Source organism: Engystomops pustulosus, chromosome 6 (assembly GCF_040894005.1).
Source record: "Engystomops pustulosus chromosome 6, aEngPut4.maternal, whole genome shotgun sequence".
NCBI lineage: Eukaryota > Metazoa > Chordata > Amphibia > Anura > Leptodactylidae > Engystomops > Engystomops pustulosus.
Window position 1 is genome coordinate 79,969,144 of NC_092416.1, and position 20,780 is coordinate 79,989,923.

Sequence of the window (20,780 nt, forward strand, 5' to 3'; positions counted from 1 at the left end):
ATACCAATGTGACACTTCATCCTAACTGGTTGGCTACATAAATCATCCTTATCTTAATATCAATGTTAGCGGAAGACTTATGAAGAGACCTCACTGTTTGGATGCAGCACAGACACAACAGTTGTGCTCCACACATATTTACCTTTTAGTCAATAAGGTGGCCAACGATGCATGGCATATTTGGAAATTTTGTGTATGCTGACATTTTTAAATGTATTTTATACTTTGTATACATAGTAGAATAAAGAAGTACTGTCACTGATGTCAGAGTACCTAAAGGGAACATGTCTTAACCTAACAAATTAGCAGTATGCTGTCAAGCAGCTAAATATCTTTCAGATAAAGTGTAGTGGCATCATCCAGAAAATCAATTTTGAAACAAGAAGTAAACAGTATATATAAAGTCATGGAGCTGTAGAGTTTATCGCTGAAGTCAAGCTCTCCCCACCTCAGAATGCCCTATTTTCTGTATGTGATGCCCAAAAGTCCAGGTTTATCACCAAATGTTTTTCTGGAAGTCTGGTTCGCGCTGAAGAGGGGAGCCTGACATTAGTGCGAAACTCTCTGCCTTCATTACTTTATAGCACCATTTTACAGCTTGCTTCAAAGCTGATTTTCTGGATGATGCCACACACTGGGTCCTGAAAGGAACAGGATTTAAAATGGTGTTTAGTTGCTTAACATCTTACTGGCAGTGGATTATTAGGTCAATTTTTGCTGATAGGTTACTTAAAGGGAACCTATCATAGTGATTTGGGACACTAAACCACTGGTCCGTAAGAACCAGTGGGTGGTTTGGTGTCCCAAATGGCCATTTGGTATTTTTAAGAGATATTAAAAATCAAAATAAAGTTTATACTCACCTTATCCCTTGCTCCCTTTGGTATAGGGTTATTATCCCGGCTTCAGTCACCACATCATGAGAGGAAGCGCTGGTGCCTAAGCTGTGTCCCATTCGACTCACATCCAGGGGAGTATAAAACTTTTTTTTTATGTCACATAAAGACTGATTGTTGGAAGACCAGACAGGTCTTCTTTAACACAGCCCTGACCTTAAGGACCTCAACCATAATAGCTTAAGGCTATCATGCCTCTACTAATATACAGATTGACAAAATCTTTAAAATGGCATAAAAAGGCAATCAAGAGCATAATCCAATCAAGGTGTAGGACAAAGAGTTTGACAACTTGAATCCACCTCACCATAGTTTTCTTTATATCTTTAAAGCGGCCTGGGCAAAAGTTTCATCATTTTGTCACTAAAAGTCCAGACATACTATTTTTGCTCTCCCTGAACCCATTGTCAAGAAGTTCCTGGAGGTTTCCACAGGGCTGAGAGCAAGTGTCAAACATATTCAGCAGTGGGATTTGTTTCTTGACCTAAAAAGCTTAAGCTCACATTTCTTTCCCTCAGAGTCACATTTTATATAACATCTAAATGTAGAATATTGAATATGAAATCCAAGCTTCAGTACCTTATAGCTGTGTCCTCCCTGATAGATTTGTGTAGCGGTTTCTCCTAGCCTTACACATAAGGGGCCCTTCTGCAAATATTACTTAGGCCATTTCCCTCCTTTTATCATGTGTGTGTGTGTGGTGGGCAGGATATGAGGTAATTTACCAATATACATTTATTTAAAGTTCTCCACTGCTTTCATGATATGTAAAGTAAAGTCTCCAGTCTTTTTCCTCATCAGCCAGACATTCCTGTCCATAAAATTGCTGCAGATGGAGGGTCATGTGATCTCTAACTGGCGATTGCTCATGGGCAGTAAGAGATCACATGACCCTCCACCTGCAGCCATTTTATGGACAGGAATCAGTTGTAAAATCATATCCCATCAAAACCCATTTAATGTGGCTATAGTGAATTAGGACATTACAATGTTATGAGGCTTCTCTTACCCACTTGTTCTGCATTTCTCTGGTTTCACCATTTTCTGCAGTAACTTCCCACTATTGACTCTTGTCAAATCTTCTCTCTGTATAAGGGATTATGTCACTTGACTTATTAACGTTTCAAGTTTCCTCCAGTACCAGATCCTGTAATGTTTGTAAAAGGGAATGAAAGATAAATATGTGTCGGCTCCGACCTATTGGGGGATGTTTGCTCAATGGCTCAAAGACAAGACTGCCGGATTATTGCTGCACAATCCCAGAGATGGCAAATTAAACGGAATTTGCGCGATCGTTCAGCAGGACGATGATTAGAGCTTCCCACTACACATTGAAGATCTAAAATACTTTATGCTCCAGCAAGTTACTGCCTCTGCAGCTAAAAAGTCTATAGCACTAGTATATTTTTTTGTTCTATGTCAGCCATATTTCAGTCACAACCCAAAGTCCTCATGGACTTCACCTCCTTTATCCTTTATCCCAGAGAGAAAGGTTCCCAGCCGGGTACAGAAAAGACATCACTCACAAGTCAGACTCACCTTCATTTACTAATTAAAATAATAATGTAAAAGCAATCAAAATGATAATAAAACACTACATGAAGCGAGGACACAAAATAATACAAAATTCCTGCACAAAGAGGAGTGCAAAAATGGCAGAAAAATGCAGCTGTGTGCCACATGAACAGCAGCCTGACACACAACCTGGCATTACAAGAGATGGTTTTGCTGCGGTTTTGGAAACCAGTTGACAATGGTTCACATTGCATCACAGCTATACAGCAGAGCAACCTATGAATATGCCCCCCAACCTCCTTGGAATGTGCATTTAGTGCAAAGCTTTACACTTTTCATAAAATAAATACCCCCCAGTAGATTCATTCTTTTGAAATGTTATATAAAATTCAATTGTACCATTTCTTATATCCGTTGCTTGAAAATCTGTGTGATAACCAGTACAGTGACCATTCCAACTCCCACAGACCAACTTGAAGAAGATCAGGCATAAGAAAAAGCAGAACCCTTTTTCACAGTTAGTTTCAAGGACTACTTTGTGTGGGGCCCTTTAAATCCAGTGAAAAGACATATGACATCACCTTCCCATATAGTGTATGGATATGTGCACATGGCCATGGTAATGTTTGAGGTCCCTTTCCACTGGGTGGTGATGGGAGGGGTGAGCGCTATTTACCGCACCGCGACCATTCACAACAGACCTCTATGGTGGGACTGAGGTAGCCGCAATTTGTGTGGCTAGCTCCTGAACCCATATATGGCCATGTACACATACTCTTAAGTGTATTTTTGCAAATTTAAAAAATGTGGCCTCATCTGTCAACCAGGGGAGAGGAGGACTGTTTACAACCACAATGTTATAGAATCAGAAGGAAATGTTCTACATTCAGAACCACATTAACACCAGGAGTGAATGTTCAGAAGACAAAGAGCTAACAGTCACGCACAATGCAACAAAGCCAAACTGAATCTAGACATCTAGAAGGCAGCCATGTCTGTAGATCGTTGTAATGTGTGGTCACGTCTTCCTGCTCTTCTCACCCAACAACTACCGAAGGTGCAGCAGAGACTTGTTCAAGGATAATGTCCTTCAAACCACAGTAACTTATTTCTTATGAAATGGATCACTACAGGATGATGTCACCCTATGAGGGGTTAACCGATGTCACACTTTCCAGAATAATGTCCCATATACAGTAGAGCAGATGTCTGAGGAGAGAAGAAAATATCAACAATAACTACAACGCCACAGAAACCTTCCTATTATTACTGTATCTTTCAGACTACAAGACGCACTTTTTAGCAAGAAAAAAATCTTGCTAAAATGTACTTGCGTCTTATTGTCCGAAGGTCAGGGGGATCCAGCAGACCCTCTTGATCGCTGTAATGGAGATCGGGTGAGGTGCTGACGTAGTGCTTCACGCAATCTCTAAGAGAGCAGCCTCCACACTGTTCTTTACCTCTCCTAGCAGTGTCCCAACTGTAACACCCAGGATATGGAGTGATGTCAGAGGCCTCCTACATCTCTCAAGGTCCTCATGAAGCTAAGGGCTAGGACAGGGTAAGAAGAGGACATGTGTGTGTTTCTGTGTTTAGCAGTGCCCTGCTAGTGTTCCTGTGTGTGTACATAGAAGAGCACAGTGTATGTAGCAGTGCCCAGTGTGCGTGTTTGTGTGTGCATAGCAGTGCCCAGTGTATATAGAAGCTTCCAGTGTACATAGCAATACACAGTCAGTATAACAGTGCCCAGTGTATATAGCAGTGTCCAGTGAGTATAATAGTGCATAGTGTACATAGCAGCTCTATGCCGAGTGTGGTCCTATTTCTGTTCATGTGTGTGAAGAAGAGCTGTGTGTGTGATTGAATGGATGTAGCAGCGCTGTGTGTGTAAATGCATGTATGTAGCAGAGCTGTGTGTGTTAATGTATGGATGTAGGAGAGCTGTGTGTACTGGTGCGTGACCAACTGGGATATTTTAATTGCTGTAAAATATAATTTTCCTTTTTTGGATGACTAAATCTGGGGTGTGTCTTATAGTCCAAAAAATACAGTAATTATCATTTCTTTAATTGATTATTAGTTATCACTACATTCTGTGGTGTCACCTCCCTCCATTGCTATGTGTCATTTTGTATAAGTTGCAAGCATGTGGTGTGATGCTGTACAATATTTCTTTAGATCTATAATTTTGTTATCATTTTTATATATGTATCATGTAAAGTGGTACAGTATATTATTATTGCTTATGCTGCATTTAATATACTGCTCGTGTGCACTGATGTTGTATATTATTATCCCAATGTTCATGGGTACTATACATTTTTTAAAAAGCCTCTGTTAAGGTAAAGCTCGTTGTTTTTTTTCCTGCTCCATTATCTTCCTATAACTTTCCTTACCGGTTTATCTGAGGGTGTTGCAGGGAGTCCAGTACTGCTTGCCAGACAAGTTGACACTTCTCTACTCCTAATATTTCTTGCACCATATCTGTAGACAGAACACATATGAATCAGAACCAGAATAGAGAAGAGTGACATGGAAAAAGGGACTAGGACACACCTGGTAAGATGCCCATCAGGCTTTGCAGGGCTTGTCTGCGCGCGGCTTCTTTTTGTTCCTGTGTTCTTACAGGTCTGGGTTGAGTGCGGAGGGACCCCCCTGGCCAGATAGCTTGCTGAAGTAAACGTAGGTAAAGTACCCAGCGCTGCAGACATGTAAAATTCACCACTTGGACCTCCAGCCACCTGTGAATCAAAGCAAGAGAAGGAACACAGAGTATGAGGGGAGACAGAAGACTGCTCAGAACCTACAGAAAGCCTTCTGATCATCTTGCACTACCCATAGGCTCCGGTGAGTGCCCCGAGGCTGTCGGCTTCTCTGCACATCGCGTTCTGCCTCCTGGCAGGACCCGGCTATATGTAACTGAGTATGCGCAGTATTGCAGTGTTAAGCCTTGAACAGTGTTCAAGCCAATAAGTGGAAAATGTAAAAAAAAAAAGTTATAATTAAATAAAATAAAAGTCCCCTAATCAGCCCAATTACTTAAAAAAACCAAATGAAGTATATAAAACACAAAAAAACAGAAATAAGTACATATTTGGTATCATTGCATCCTTATAAATCTGTACTATAAATCTAAAAAAATATATGAAAAACTTCCCGTAATATGCAATTTTTAATCAAAGAGCCTCACAAAAAATGTTCTAAAAAGTGATCAAAAATGTTACGTGTCCTTATGTGATACGACTGAAAAGAACAACTCTTTTCACAAAAAATAAGCCCTCAACTAGATCTCTGAACAGAAAAATACAAAAGTTATGCCCCTAAAATTTTGTTGATAGTAAAAATAATGCAAACCAAAGCACAAAGATAAACTATTATTTTTACGTTACGGTGAGTGGGGGAAAAAAATTGCTAAAGATCCAAAATCAAAATGGATCATTTTGTTTGTATCCCCCTTGAAATTGTTAATAAAATCTCATGAATTAACTAGAGACCCCCAAAATTAATTACCTATACATTGTATCTCACCTCGCAAATAATAAGAATCATATGTTGGCATTACCAAAAAAAAAAATGTAAATTTTATAGCCTGTACAAAGCGCTGCTTTGATCCTAAGCCCCGCAGTGGGCCCATATAGCAGGTTACCACCACATATGAGGTGTTGATACACTTGGGAAAAATTGGGCATCAAACGTTGCAGAGCATTTCATCATTTTAGTCATTATAAAAGTGTCTTTTTTTTGGCCTAAATGAATTTATTTTCAAAAAAACGTCAAAAGTTTCTAAATCACATTTCCATTTTGTTTTAACCCATGTGAAAAATTTAAAGGGTTAATAGACTTAATAGAAGTTGTTTTACATACATTGAGGGGTGGGTGTAGTTTATATAGTGGGGTAATTTATGGGGTTTTACTATGATTTAGGCCTTTCAAAGTGAGTTGGAAGCCGAGTTGTCCCTCAAAATTTGAAAAATCGCACCTAAAATCTAAGCCTCGTAACATCCTAGAAAAGGAGAGGATGGATAAAATATCATTCTAACATAAAGCAGACATTCCGGAAATGTTAGTTATCTAGATTTTGGGGTAGTTTTACTTCCTGTCTGTAGTGCAGAACATTTCAAACTTTGAACATGAAGATTTTTTCCGAAACTTTGCCAAATTTTCATTTTTTTCCAGAATGAAACGCAAAACTTTTACCACTATCATGAAGTACAATGCGTCACGAGAAAACAATCTCAAAATCACCTAGATATGTTAAAGCTTTAAAAAGTTATAACCATGTCAGATTTGAAAAATCAAGTCTGGTCATGGAGCTGAAAACAAGGGTCGGTGATAAGGGATTAATGTATCTTCTGTGATCTTCCATAACTGGCTGTGAGTGGGTCCTTATTACCAGCTTGGACCCACTCTGTTGTTTGCTGATGTGTATTTGTACACTATTTTAAGTGGTTTTAAGATATATATTTGGGACTTTTTGTATCTGTGTATTTTTGTATATTGTAATAAAGTTGCTTGATTTTGTTGCCCATACACACTTGCCTTTTCTCATTTTGTTTATATCTTCCATAACTCATTCATCAATTAAAGTTAAAAAAAAAAAAAAAAGACACAGATTCCTGCGCTATTTTTCCCACTATAAAAGTATAAGTGGAAGGAAACTGATGAACTTAGGTGTAAATTTAGCCTAAGCCAGTCATGGCTAGATTATAGCTGTGACTTGCACCAGAATCTAGTTGTTCTGATGGCTGTTGTGTTTTTCACATTATCTGGAGCAAAGACAAGGGAGGGAGGGTACCAGTTGAAGGACTGATTCTTGGACTGCAAAAATTGTGACTCCAGGAGCCGTTTTTAAGTTCTCTGTACTCTTTTTGCGCCTATTTTTGCACCTCATTTGTCTTTTTCATTTTGGCTCTTTGTCAAATGCAGGGTTTTTTTGCGCCTTACTAGGTGTACATTTTACAAAAGGTGCAATTTGTTGCGCTTTTATTAAGCATGGTCAGGAATTGCGTGTTATTTCATAATAATTTACACCCATATAAATGCAATAGTATAATAAATCGGGTGCAAACATCTTTAAAGAGGCGCAATGTAATGACAAATAGGCCGCAACAACACATGGCGAATTGAGGCTTATTGCAAATTCAGATCCAAAACCAATAAACTGCTAATAGTGCCAGCCACTGGTCAACCAAGGAGCTGCAACTCTTAAATTTTTGCTGCATATGCAATTTTTAATTGAATTGGTCTGTGTGTATCTTTTAAGTTCCACCAGGTTAAAACATTAGGCAATTCAAGGGTGAAGTCACACGTTGCAGTTACAACTGCATCACAATCAGTGATAGAGGTGGTTTTAGGTGCAGTATTGTTAATTTAACAGATTAAATGCATTTTGCAGCAAAGACTTACCGGTAACACCCGCGATCAGTTCTAGCACGTCGATCTTGCGCCGCCATCTTGGCGAGGATTGACACTCCCTGTGACGTCATCGGGGAGCGGTGATCTGTCGCCATGATAGCCTCCAGTCTTCTAAAGACCCGAGGCTGTCTCATAAGAAGGAAAATTCCCATATACTGCCATACTGTAGTATGGTAGTATATGGGAAAACAGTGTGGACTCAAAACCCCTCACCAATCTGATACTAATGACCAATGCTAGGGATAGGCCATCAATATTTTAGTCCAAGAAAATCCCTCTATGATCTCTATAACTTTAAACATAAGTGATAGACACATGTAGATAAGTTCTGGGCCCCTGAACACAGTCTTGTATCTTATGTTTGTCATCATTTACATCATATACTATTATTTTTTACTTTATTTTTGTATATTGTTTGTACTTGTACTTATTTCTTTTGGGTCTATATATTGAAACTGATCAATTTGATCTGCTACCTTACCTTTGAGACCACTGTTTTTTATTCCCTGATCTTATTCATTTTTAAATTGTTTGTAGGTGTAATATCAATAAACTATACTTTTGGTATTTGGGATATACGGAACTTATATATTGGTATTTTTATATATAGGGATTTTTGTTACACATATGATCTACCACTTCCTAATTGGTATGCACAGCGTTGTCCACTGACTTAATGTTTCTCTTCAACCATTTAAAAAGGCATCAAGCTCCTCTGTTAAAAGTTATGTGTGGTTATAACATACATTTCCTGCATTATGAAAGGCATAGGACAGCTTTTACCTCTGGATGAGGCTACCACAAAGGAGGCGAGTGACCTTCTGCATTGTGTCTGTACACAGCCAGCTCCACTGATCTCTCATCAGAAGCCACAGGACCTCCAGGGCCACCACCGACAGATTACCTTCCAGACCTATTCAATAGAAATACAAGAGGTCTATATGAGCAGGAAGATGTTGAGGTTCTGCTATCATTTGTCCTTTACACTAATTATCCATTTGTTCCTACCTGCTGCCTGAGGATTCATGGTGAAGAACTGCGGTCCACCTGATGATGACCGTTCCGGAGACTCGACCATCTCTGCCAGCAGTTTCTCTTGCTTCTGAATGAAGGACTCCATTGCACTAATGGACAGAATGTCAGATACCTGGGGTGAAGGACAAGGTGCATTAGGTGTTATCTATCTGAAGAACCATTATCGCCCACAATGCTTAATGCAGCTTATTCACTAGTGAAGTTCAAAATGTATTATTTGACAGGAGATTCTAAACAAATGTATTTGCAGGTTACTGAGATATGTGCATACTGTATAGAAATACATTATCTTTTTACGTGATCCTACATGTGGAATAATGTAGTCTGCAATGCGATGGTAAATAGAAATAAAAGTTATATAGATTTTACATAAAGACTCTTGAAACACAATAGATGAATCGTTCTCTAAACATACATCTGGTGTATGTGTCTGATGCTTACAAGATACATAAAAAGCTCACAAAAAAAATTAAAACGTGCCGCACAATTCTATATGACATCCGGATGCTGTCCATTAATTTTTTTTTAAAACCCCTAGTGATTTCAATGGGCGAATTTAATGCACAACTCAGATCACAGTAATGCATGCTGCCCTCTTCTTGGAAAGGATAGAACATTGGACATTTGGATTGCACAACAGGCGGTGTTTGCATTTTGTCTAGCGTAGACCTGCATAGCACTTGTACAAGAAAATCGTTCCTGGCCAAGCCACTTACATTTTGCATTTCCAGTACGGTTCTCTATGAATGTTTCTCCTCCCCCACTCTTCACCCTAGGCTCCTCCTACTGACAGACCTATCTATGTAATGAAACAATGATGGATTTCCCCGTGGACAGGTGGTAACCTCTGCTCACCGTGCTGCCATCTCGTAAAGAGTACAAAATCTTTTCCTGCGCATCAGCTGAGCTAAGCACTGGAGCAATTTTGCTAGAAGGAAATCGGAGACGGGACCTGTCAACACCAGATAATGATTAATGAGACACAAAGCAAAGTAACAAAGCAATTTACCTGCATTCATAATGTATAACATTTTTACAGTAACAGCAGAATTGGTGCAAATGTAAACTTGACTTGTCCAAAATTATTATAATCGGTGAAAGGTTGTCTGTTACATGATGGCCCAGTACAACATCTACAGGCTATGACAGTTTATGAATGCGGAGCACATTTACCGAAAGCTAAACATAACCTGCATAACTAAAAGTGTAAATAAAAAAAAATTTAAAAATTAAAGAAAAATTAAGGAAATCTGCAGATCTTTCCCCTCCATCTCTGCATCATTTATGCCTTCCTTAATCTGGGAGGAGGGAGAGATACAGGGAAAGATATGAAGGGAATCTTTGTTACAGCTCAGGGTTCCTGCAGACAGTAGAAATATTATAATATATACAATCTGATAGGATACCGACATTGTCAGGCTCAGGAATTTTTTTTCGATTTTGCACACGGAGTAGTTTTCCTTTTTTCCAGTAACAGATATATAGAATATGAAAATCCCTGACTATAATGTACTGAGATTTATAGACTCTAAAGCTGGCAATAAAAGTGGAAAGTAAAGGGTGCTGCTCCTAGTGCTACGTAGGGAAACTGCTGCTTTCTACAGCTTGTATTATCCTCCATGAACTGAATACATAAGGAAAATGCATGATGTTCCTCCACAAGTGTCAGATCACTGACTTTGTGCTTTTCTTTGTGTCATTCTGACTCTTCCCATCAACTTCATTCTCGCTAAGTTCATCAGTCGGACTTTGTGGTTCTGAGCGTGGGAACGCCGTCTTCAGAGTGTCCACGATGGCGTTTACTACAATCTGCAGTAAGATAAAAGTAAATATAGTTAATAACTACAGCAGAAAGATTACACCATTATCATTATATACAAACTAGTTGCACATTAAAGTGAACCCCTTACAATACATAACGATCCCACCCTCTCCACCAGTAACCCAGCCGCTATAGTAATCAATCACAGGATGATTTCCTATGTTATCTGCACATCCACATTGCAATAAGGTCTCTGTGGCATATAACTCTTTATGTACCTTGTCTATCCGGGACACCAGGAATGGCTTCTTTACAAATGCAATCCGAGCATCAGTGTTAAGTGCTAGGAATTCCTGTACTTCTTCACTACTCGCAATTTCCGGCACCGCACAAAGTTGCTAAAAATCAACATTGAAATTGTAAAACAAGGGAGGTGGCTCCAGTGTCCTTGGGGGGGGGGGTTAATCCTCCACAGCTATATTGTCAGTGCCCACATCTATTTAACCCACTGACCCTAAGGAATGACTCCAAAAGGCTTTTCCGTGCCTCCACCTTCTCACTGTCCATATTCCCAAATGGTAAATCAGGAAGGAACTTCTTTGGTCCTTTAATGTCTGAAAATAACAAAGACAACAGGGATGGCAGATTACCAGCTAGTATTATTACAGACAAAATGTGTGACAATGTAGTGACTGCTCCAGTAAAGCTGGATACCCAAGTGAAGTTGGCCCCCTCACCTTGTTCAAATCTAGCAAAATTGGTGTCAAACATTTGTGCCACTATCGTTTTTAAGATATTAATAAAAGTTTCCAGAGGTCATCAGAGGTCAACCAGCCCACCCCCACCATATTACCGAAATCAAACAAAACTAGTGCCAATCAATTCTGCTACGTTTGTGCTGCTCAAATTTTTGTTTGTGCTGCTTTTGTTTTGAATCAAACAAAAGTGGTGTGAAACGTTTGTGCTGGTTTGTGCTGGTTTGTACAGTAAAAAAGTTTGTTTGTGCCGCTATCGTTAAACGTATTGTTAATTTTTTCTCCCTCTGGTGATCAATCCAGAGAAGTGTCACTAGGTTTGTTTTGTTCTATCAGTTCATCCCAAACACCTTAACTTATGTAAACACCTAAACATACCTTAACCCCATAGCGCAATAAGACGTACCCTTACGTCTTGCTGCGCATGGGGGAGTATGAAGAGGGCTCACGGGCTGAGCCCTCTTGATACTCAGCGGGCATTTGCTTCATAATGAAGCAAACGCCCGTCGCTAATACCCACGTTTGGTGCTTGCACCGATCGCGGGTGTTAACCCTTTGATCGCTGCCGGCGGCATTAAAGAGCCTGCGGCACCTGGCCGCCGCCATCTTGGCTCCGATCGTCGCTCCCCCTGATGTCACCGGGGAGCGGCGATCCGTTGTCATGACAGCCTCGCATCACACAAAGATCCGAGGTGATAATAATCTAGGCTATCTATTACAATGTGGTATGCAAAATCCCCATATACTGCCATACTGTAGTATGGCAGTGTATGGTAGGATCAATCAGACAACCTAGGGTTAAAGTACCCTGGGGAGTCTGAAAAATACTAAAAAAAAAAATAAATAAAGTAAAAAACAAAAAAATTATATTAAAAAAAAAAAACATAAAAATTCAAATCACCTCCCTTTCCCTAGAACTGATATAAATATAAAAAACTGTGAAAATCATAAACACATTAGGTATCGCCGCGTCTGAAAATGCCCGATTTATCAAAATATAATAACCGTTTTTCACTGCGTTTAACCCCGTAGCGGAAAATAGCGCCCGAAGTCGCAAATGGCATTTTTTTGCCATTTTGAAAAATAGAAAAAATTATATAAAAAGTGATCAAAAGGTCGCACAGTCCTAAAAATAGAAGCATTGCAAACGTCATCAGAAGTCGCAAAAAATGACACCACCCACAGCTCTGTACACTGAAATATGAAAAAGTTATTAGCGCACGAACACGGCAAAATGAAGATTTTTTTTTCTGTACAGGAGGTTTTAATTTTTTTAAATGTATGAAAACATTATAAAATCTATACAAATTTGGTATCCCCGTGATCGTATTGACCCAAGGAATGAAATAGACCTGTCATTTGGGGCGCATAGTGAAAGCTGTAAAAACCAAGCCCACAAGAAATGGCGCAAATGTGTTTTTTCATCATTTTCACTGCATTTAGAATTTTTTTCCCGCTTCCCAGTACACGGCATGGAATATTTAATACCATCACTACGAAGTGCAATTTGTTACGCAGAAAATAAGCCATCACACAGCTCTGTACATGGAAAAATAAAAAAGTTATAGATTTTTGAAAAAGGGCCTGGTCCTTAAGGGGTTAAAAATGATAGCTGCACAAACGACACCACTTTTGTTTGATTCGGATGATGATGTGGGGAGGGGCTGACCTATTGAACTTAACAAATTAGTTAATACGGCATCTTAAAAACGATAGCGGCAGTACATACCAGCAGTACATACCTGCAGTACATACCAGCACGCTTGACACCAATTTTGTTACATTTGGACAAGGTGGGTGGGGGCAACTTCATTCAGGTAAACTGGATGGCTTGCACTACAAAGAGGTTCGCAATGACACCCGTTTCATGTCCTAAGACTGAAGTGCCCTGCACTTGCTGTTAATGTAACCAAATGGATTTGGCATTGAAATCTGAGGGTGTGGTCAAATGTGGCATTTGCAATGCGTTTTACATGCTACCTTGGGGGACATTTACTATGGTGTTTCCGCCAGTTTTGTGGCGCTTTCACCGCATCTTCTGCTCTCAGACCTATTTATTAGCTGTCGGGGACAGAAAAAATGACTTTTTCCGTCTGCTCCGACTCTTCTCTGAAAAGGGGCGTGGCTTTGGCGGAGTGGAAACTCAGACACAATTAATATGTGTCACAGCCATTTTTGGACGCTGTAAACTGGCGTAAAGTAGACCAAAAGAAATTTGGTCTAGAAAGGACACAAAACAGTGCTATTGCACTGCAGCCTGTTCTCTGACTGTTGGACACATTTCTGGTGCTCGGGACAGATTTTGGTCCCAGGGACAGAAAATGGTCTCGGCACCAGAAATGTATCTGCAAAGCTACACAATATTAAATGTGTATCTTCTTTCCGAGAGCAGGTCGGTAACAAAGCCAATGCAGACACCGACACTTTATGTAAATGTCCCCCCATGTGTTTAGTTTGTTTGAAAGCGTTTTACTACATTGCTGTAAATGTAAGCGGCTGTGTAAATGTTAACACAGCTGCTTACATTTCCAGCAATGAAGAAAACCGTGTAACATGTAAAAACGCATGTGTTCCTGCAATGTGTTTAAAAAAGCATCATACGCATTAGTTACAATGATGTAGGGTGACACAATCAGGTGTTGCAGCCACAGTTTGATGCTGATAATGCTGACAACTTGTATTTGTGCAAAGTGTCTGGGGTCCAAGCTGTTTAGCACATGCCGGATTGTCTAGACTGGATACCATTGTAATAAACTTTGAGATCTGAAGAGAAATGGGTTAGTTTCTGGTACAAACAATGGATGTTCACTGACAGCAAGCCCTATCTAATTAATAAGTAAAATATAGTGTTTTGATCATGTATTAATGGTTCAATTCCTGTCCACAAGCTGAGTTATAGGCTGCGCCACATGCAGCATTTACATTGTGAATAGCGATACAACATTTGAGGAGAGGAGATTTGCCTGACTGCATTGTGTTAATATCTGCATTTAGAAAAAGGAATGTTAACGCAATGCATTTACATCAGGTTAACATTCCTTTAACACAGTGTTAACAAAACGTGAATGTCGCCATGGTGTAAATGCATATGTTAACATTGCAAATGCTAACAGCAATGCAATTAGGCAAATCTCTTAATATTGCAGCAAAAACTTCACTGGTGACCATGGGTAGGGAAACATTTACACCCTGGATAAGTATCTTACGTTTGATAAACTTGCGCAGCTCAGCTTTCTCCTCCAGACGTGTCTGTAAGTTGAGGAACTCGCGGTACCTGCGGTTGACAGTGTGATACGCCATTGGCTGCAGGGTGCCCAGGGATTGGCTGTCCAGAGCAGTGTCATACTGTATGATACAAGAGACATTCATGAAGGAATACTTTTACAGCCCCAGCACTCTTCATCTCCCAGCCGCAGAATATTACACGCATGTTCCATCAGGAATTGTTAATATTCACGCTGCACATCTGCCACGGTCACTTTCCCTCACATACATTGTTCTTTCTTTAATTAAATGCCTGACCGACTTCCATTCACTTTCTTTGAAGAAGCGACACCCCGTGGGTTTACACTCAGCCCCTTCCAGACGCCCGGCGCTATTACCGGACCTTTGAAGTTGCTCAGTACAACAAATCCTGATTAACTTTACATGTTCCAGTGATTAGATCTCGTTTGTCGACTTCTATTTGAATTAATCAGAATCTCAAGGGTGGGAAGAAACATTGCACCGTGGGGACTGCGAGCGGACAATACATATGGAGCATGCTTTATAAGGAGTAACTGTGCTCATGTATCATATCTAACATTCCACTCTCATCCAAAGCTGAACCCACAATGTACCAGATACATACAAAGTCTTCTGCTCCAGTGATAACCAGGGCCATCCTCACAATAAAGAGGTGCCATAATGTATAATACTCCAGTTACATTTAGTACCAAACACACTAGAATAGATGCTTTGAGAAACATTCTGGGAAGGTTCACGCATAGGGGGAGACTCCATGGGGCACATTTACTTACAGGGTCACCGGAGTTCACTGGAGTTCATATTGTCCGTCTATAATGCACCATGTGGCTATTCACTAAGATTGTGCGCCTGAAATCATGAATGCGTCGCTTCTCCACTCAGGTCCGACGGAGTTCACATTCCTTTTTGTGGTGCATGTTAAACATAGGGCTTGCGACACAGTTTAAAAGTTAAATTAGCCGAATCAGTCGGGATATCCAAGGACACACACCCTAATTTGTGTCACATTGAGGCTACTGCATGCTGTGCCACAGAAAGAGTCGTGTGTGCCACAATTTTTAAATACCTGTGCAAGCCGCTTTAGTCCCGAAAAAGGTGCTCAGTCCATGTGCCCCTATTCATTGGTATGAAAACCACAACACTAATTAAATTAAAACACAGCTATACGCTTTAAAGGAAATTACCATCAAAATCAATTATGATAACGCAGGGGCACTTATTTATCGAGCCAAGCACTGTGAAGGTGGTGATCTTCATTTTTATGGATGGCCTCTTTCCTTTTAAATTCAACTGTTAAAATTATGCTGATGAGTCTGAAGGGTTCTGGGGGGGCGACACCAGAGCCCCTTCTCCGCCTGCTGTTATTTTACTGCAGCAGAAGAAGAAATTTCAGCACACTGTGTGGGGGGGGGAGTTTAAAAGAGAATCTGCAGAATGAAGAGGCTCTAGTAACACCCCAGGAGCCCTTCATACTTATTAGCCTAATTTTAAAAGTTTATTTTAGAAGGAAGGAATCCTTGGATAACGATTATAATAAGATTACCACAATTAGGGTGCCTGGAGTAAGTATCCCTGGCTTATCATGCTTCATTTTTATGGTAAATTTCCTTTAAACAAAAAAACAACATGCATGATTGTTATGTAAACTCACTACCTAATACTATTCACACAGTCAACAATCAGCCAACATTACATTTTCTTACATAAAATTACAGTGAAGACTGAATATGCAGGAGTAAAGGCAGTAGGATAAATGATGGATCCTGGGCCCAAACGGGATATATATTCATTATGGAAGCTACTTATCATCACCAGATCTTCAGAACTATGGCTAGACCAATTACCTTTATGGTGTAGAGAGTGTAGGGGTGAGAGCCTGTCCCACTGTGCTCCCGTGCTGTTATGGTACCTGTAATCCGGAGGTTCTGGATTAGTACCGGTCCATCAGGGCTGCTGAGAGGTACAAAACTGAATGGATGAAGAGGAGCAGTGGGGGAGGATGTAATAACAGGTACAGCATCAATTGGACTTAACCCATCCTTGTCAATAGGAGGTGAAGTAACAAACTCTGGCGCCAGATCTGTGGACTCAATAAGGATCTCCGGACGAGACGGTGCCCCACCATGAATGGACATACAGGCCTCTTCTGACAGGGCAGAACCATTTTCGTCATGAGGCAGGACGATAGGGCTTTCAGCTGGGGTCAGCGCATCCAAGCAGCAGTCAGATAATAGGTCATCAGAAGAGTTCATCAATGGAGGGTCCACATCCCGCCCCAAATCAGACAGCGGAGACTCCAGCTCAGATTCCTCACAGAGGAAAAAGGGGCTGCTGGGTTTTGGCGGCTGCAGATAATGAACTGAGAAGAGATCTAACTTATCTTTACATGAGGCCAGTTCCACCGTGGCTTCTATTGTGTCTCTTGTCCTCCCCACCACTTCATGTTCTAGGTCAGTGCTATCTATCATGTCATAGCTAGAGATGTTAACCATCTGTGGTGAGGGAAGGCTGTGCTGCAGAGCCGGTTCTTGACTGGGCCCCAAAGGAAGTGACCTGGGAACAGCTGGCGGAGCTGGAGAATCATCTTTCTCAGTGTCTACTTTGAGAGGCAGTTTAGAGAATACATTGGTTAGGACAATGTTGATCCAGTCTGGTTCAGACATTCTTGCCACAAGGGGAAGGATTACGTTACAGGCAATAAGCTCTACCACCAAGTGTTTTCCTGTCCGGGTCTCCAGATGTGGCAAAGCAACTAGCTCTGTCAGTAGGAAATCCACCAACCACCGAGTATGGGCTACTTCATCTGTAGGACTTGACATGGCCTGATGGGCAGGACTCAGCTCCTGATAGGCTTCCCATAAAAGAGATTCCCTCTCATATGGATTGCTAATGCCTTGCACACGTGCTTTAGCCCATTTGTAGCACTGAAGGTGACAACCAGCCAAAATGAGCAACTTCCGGGTTAGATCATCCCGATCTGTTGAGCTCAACCTCTTCTTTAGCTCCATGGACAAATCCCACATCACTCCACTGACCTCATCTTCAAATGTGGATTCGTGACTAAGTCTTCGATACCAGGAAGATACAAAATCGCGGACAATCTTTTGGATGGTCAGGCCGATCTCCTTGTCCAACTGACCTTCAGTGTCTGGAGACTGGATGTTGTGTTCCAAAGTGATAAACCTTTCCAGGTGAATTGGGGTGGTGCTGCTGAGTACAATTTGTGGGCCCAACCATGCTCCGATGGCAGCCATAATACCTGAGAATAAGAGGAGTACCCAAACATTCACCAGGAGATGGACCAGTAGAAGCCAAGCTATGATAACCCCTGCAATCAGGAACTTCCACCTCTTGTCTTTGTTTGGTGGAGCACTGCACTTCATGCTCTCCATGTCTTCACCTGTGAGGACAAGATCAAAGACATTATGACAGCTACATCCAGCCCACATTATGTATCCCAAGCCTTGTCTTCCAGACTAATGCGTCACTCTACAATAGGGGCAGAATAGACACTTACCTGTCTCTTCAGCCTCTCTCTGCAAAGATGACATCATTGACGACTCATCTCGTAATTAACTTGTGATAGAAGCTTCAGGATGTCACATCTCCCGTCTCCTTGAAATCTGGATGTCACCTGCTGTAACTCGCTTCATTCTGTGTCTGTGGGAAACAGTCACTTTACATGTAGTCTGTCTCTCTACCTGCTGGCAGTTTCCCTGTAGTCTCTCTTCTATCTGTGTGCAGCTTCTCTTTCAGTTGTCACTCTACATAACATGCAATCTCTTTTTGTGGTCACTCAAAGTAGTGTCTGTCTCTGCAGTCACATAATGTTTTTCTCAGTGGTCACTTTATCCGCAGTCTTACCTTGTACTGAAGCCCCTATCTCTCTGCTGTCATTCAGACTAGTTTTTATATCCACTGTCACTTTAAGTGCAGTCTTTCTGTGTCACTCATACTACAGTCTCTCTCACTTTTTCTGTGATGTTACTCAAGGAGCAGTCTCTCTCTCTGCTGACACTACATGCAGTCTCTAGGTGCAGACTGTCTCTGCTGACACTCTACATGCAGTCTCTAGGTGCAGACTGTCTCTGCTGACACTCTACTTGCAGTCTCTCTCTCCGATGACACTCTACTTGCAGTCTCTCTCTCCGATGACACTCTACTTGCAGTCTCTCTCTCCGATGACACTCTACTTGCAGTCTCTCTCTCCGATGACACTCTACTTGCAGTCTCTCTCTCCGATGACACTCTACTTGCAGTCTCTCTCTCCGATGACACTCTACTTGCAGCCTCTCTCTCCGATGACACTCTACTTGCAGTCTCTCTCTCCGATGACACTCTACTTGCAGTCTCTAGGTGCAGATGGTCTCTGCTGACATTCTACTTGCAGTCTCTCTGATGACACTCTACTTGGAGTCTCTCTCTGATGACACTCTACTTGCAGTCTCTCTCCGATGACACTCTACTTGCAGTCTCTCTCTGATGACACTCTGCTTGCAGGCTCTCTCTCCGATGACACTCTACTTGCAGTCTCTCTCTGATGACACTCTACTTGCAGTCTCTAGGTGCAGATGGTCTCTGCTGACATTCTACTTGCAGTCTCTCTGATGACACTCTACTTGGAGTCTCTCTCTGATGACACTCTACTTGCAGTCTCTCTCCGCTGACACTCTACTTGCAGTCTCTCTCTGATGACACTCTGCTTGCAGGCTCTCTCTGATGACACTCTACTTGCAGTCTCTCTCCGCTGACACTCTACTTGCAGTCTCTCTCCGCTGACACTCTACTTGCAGTCTCTCTCCGCTGACACTCTACTTGCAGTCTCTCTCCGCTGACACTCTACTTGCAGTCTCTCTCCGCTGACACTCTACTTGCAGTCTCTCTCCGCTGACACTCTACTTGCAGTCTCTCTGTGATGACACTACTTGCAGTCTCTCTAATAACAGTACTTGCAGTCTCTATGATGACACTCTACTTGCAGTGCTTGTTTACTGTCAGTCTACATACAAGCTACCTGTGCTTTCAGGCTAACTGCTGTCACTTTAGCACAGTCTTTCCCAGCTGTCAGTCTGCCTGCAGTCTTTAGGTGCACTCTCTCTATCTCTCTCTGCTGTCACGCTATGTGCAGTCTACTCGAGTCCCTGCTTAGCTGTCAGTCTGGGTGCAGCCCGTCTCCTGTTACCTGCAGTCTCTCTCACACCGGCTGCTGTCTCAGTCGCCAGGATCCTATCTACAATGGATGTTGTTCCTGGTAGGTGTGATGTCACGGGAAGGGGCGGAGGAAGGGCGGGTTTTCCTACATAACAGAACAGTGTGCAGATAGCAGGAAGCAGTGTGTGTATGTAACAGCATGGAGGACAGAGGGACAGAGGGACAGAGGGACAGAGGGACAGAGGGACAGAGGGACAGAGGGACAGAGGAGGGTGGACAGGATGGCGGCTTATGTATTTTAAATGGGACTTTAAATGTAAGTCTGCAGGAACAGGTGCAATTCCTCTGATGCCTCCCAGCTTTTTGGATAAAGAAAGAAGGACAAAAAAGACAGTCTCTGCTGACACTCTATTTGCAGTCTCTAGGTGCAGACAGTCTCTGCTGACACTCTATTTGCAGTCTCTAGGTGCAGACAGTCTCTACTGACACTCTACTTGCAGTCTCTAGGTGCAAACAGTCTCTGCTGACACTCTACTTGCAGTCTCTAGGTGCAGACAGTCTCTGCTATAGGGGTTTGGAAAGTTTTGTTAATAGAAACCCCCACATATTACTCTGTTCTTCTAAGTTCACCCCTGAAACTATTTAAAACAGCAGGTAGGGAGCTTTTTAACCCTTTAAGTATATTACAGAACTTCATACAAAATGAAGGTTTGATTTAGAATTTACTAATTGCATCATTAATACATCCATTTAGCCATAAAATGTACCCACTTAAGCTGAATAAAACTAGAAAATGCATCCACGAATATATTGTGCAGTTTCTTCTGAATACGAGGGCACCCCACATGTGGATGTATTCTACTGTCTGGACACATGGCAGGGCACAGAATGGAAGGAGCGCCATCAAACTTTTACAGGGCAGATGTTTGCAGAGCCCCTTAGGTAATGTTCACATGTGGTGTTTTTTTTGCAATCCAAAGGCTCCACCAGCAATCACATGTTGAG

General features: G+C 41.5%; 1 protein-coding gene across 2 annotated transcripts; it reads right to left on the reverse strand.

Moving 5' to 3' along the window:
• Positions 1-2,418: 2,418 nt before the first annotated feature.
• Positions 2,419-19,941, reverse strand: SNX19 (sorting nexin 19). Of its 2 annotated transcripts, none has more exons than XM_072156734.1 (13): positions 19,807-19,941; positions 18,142-18,284; positions 16,469-18,024; positions 14,585-14,723; positions 11,137-11,237; positions 10,902-11,021; positions 10,540-10,670; positions 9,717-9,813; positions 8,835-8,973; positions 8,610-8,739; positions 4,968-5,152; positions 4,808-4,895; positions 2,419-3,620 (listed from the first exon to the last, which is right to left on the reverse strand). In XM_072156734.1, exons 2-13 carry the CDS (start codon positions 18,176-18,178, stop codon positions 3,557-3,559), a joined length of 2,787 nt encoding a protein of 928 aa, XP_072012835.1. In that variant the 5' UTR covers positions 18,179-18,284; positions 19,807-19,941; the 3' UTR covers positions 2,419-3,556. The 2 variants fall into 2 exon arrangements, with proteins under 2 accessions (XP_072012835.1, XP_072012836.1); XM_072156735.1 differs by lacking the exon at positions 19,807-19,941 and adding an exon at positions 18,583-18,595 and having other exon boundaries at positions 18,142-18,287.
• Positions 19,942-20,780: the final 839 nt, after the last annotated feature.

Bases quoted from the DNA above. Each gene is read 5' to 3' on its own strand.
- SNX19 (XM_072156734.1), bottom strand. From the start codon at position 18,178: ATGATGTCATCTTTGCAGAGAGAGGCTGAAGAGACAG. The intron at 10,671-10,901 runs GTACATAAAGAG...ATCTTACTGCAG, and splicing joins TGGTGTCCCGGATAGACAAG to ATTGTAGTAAACGCCATCGT. The intron at 8,740-8,834 runs GTAGGAACAAAT...TCTATTGAATAG, and splicing joins CATGAATCCTCAGGCAGCAG to GTCTGGAAGGTAATCTGTCG.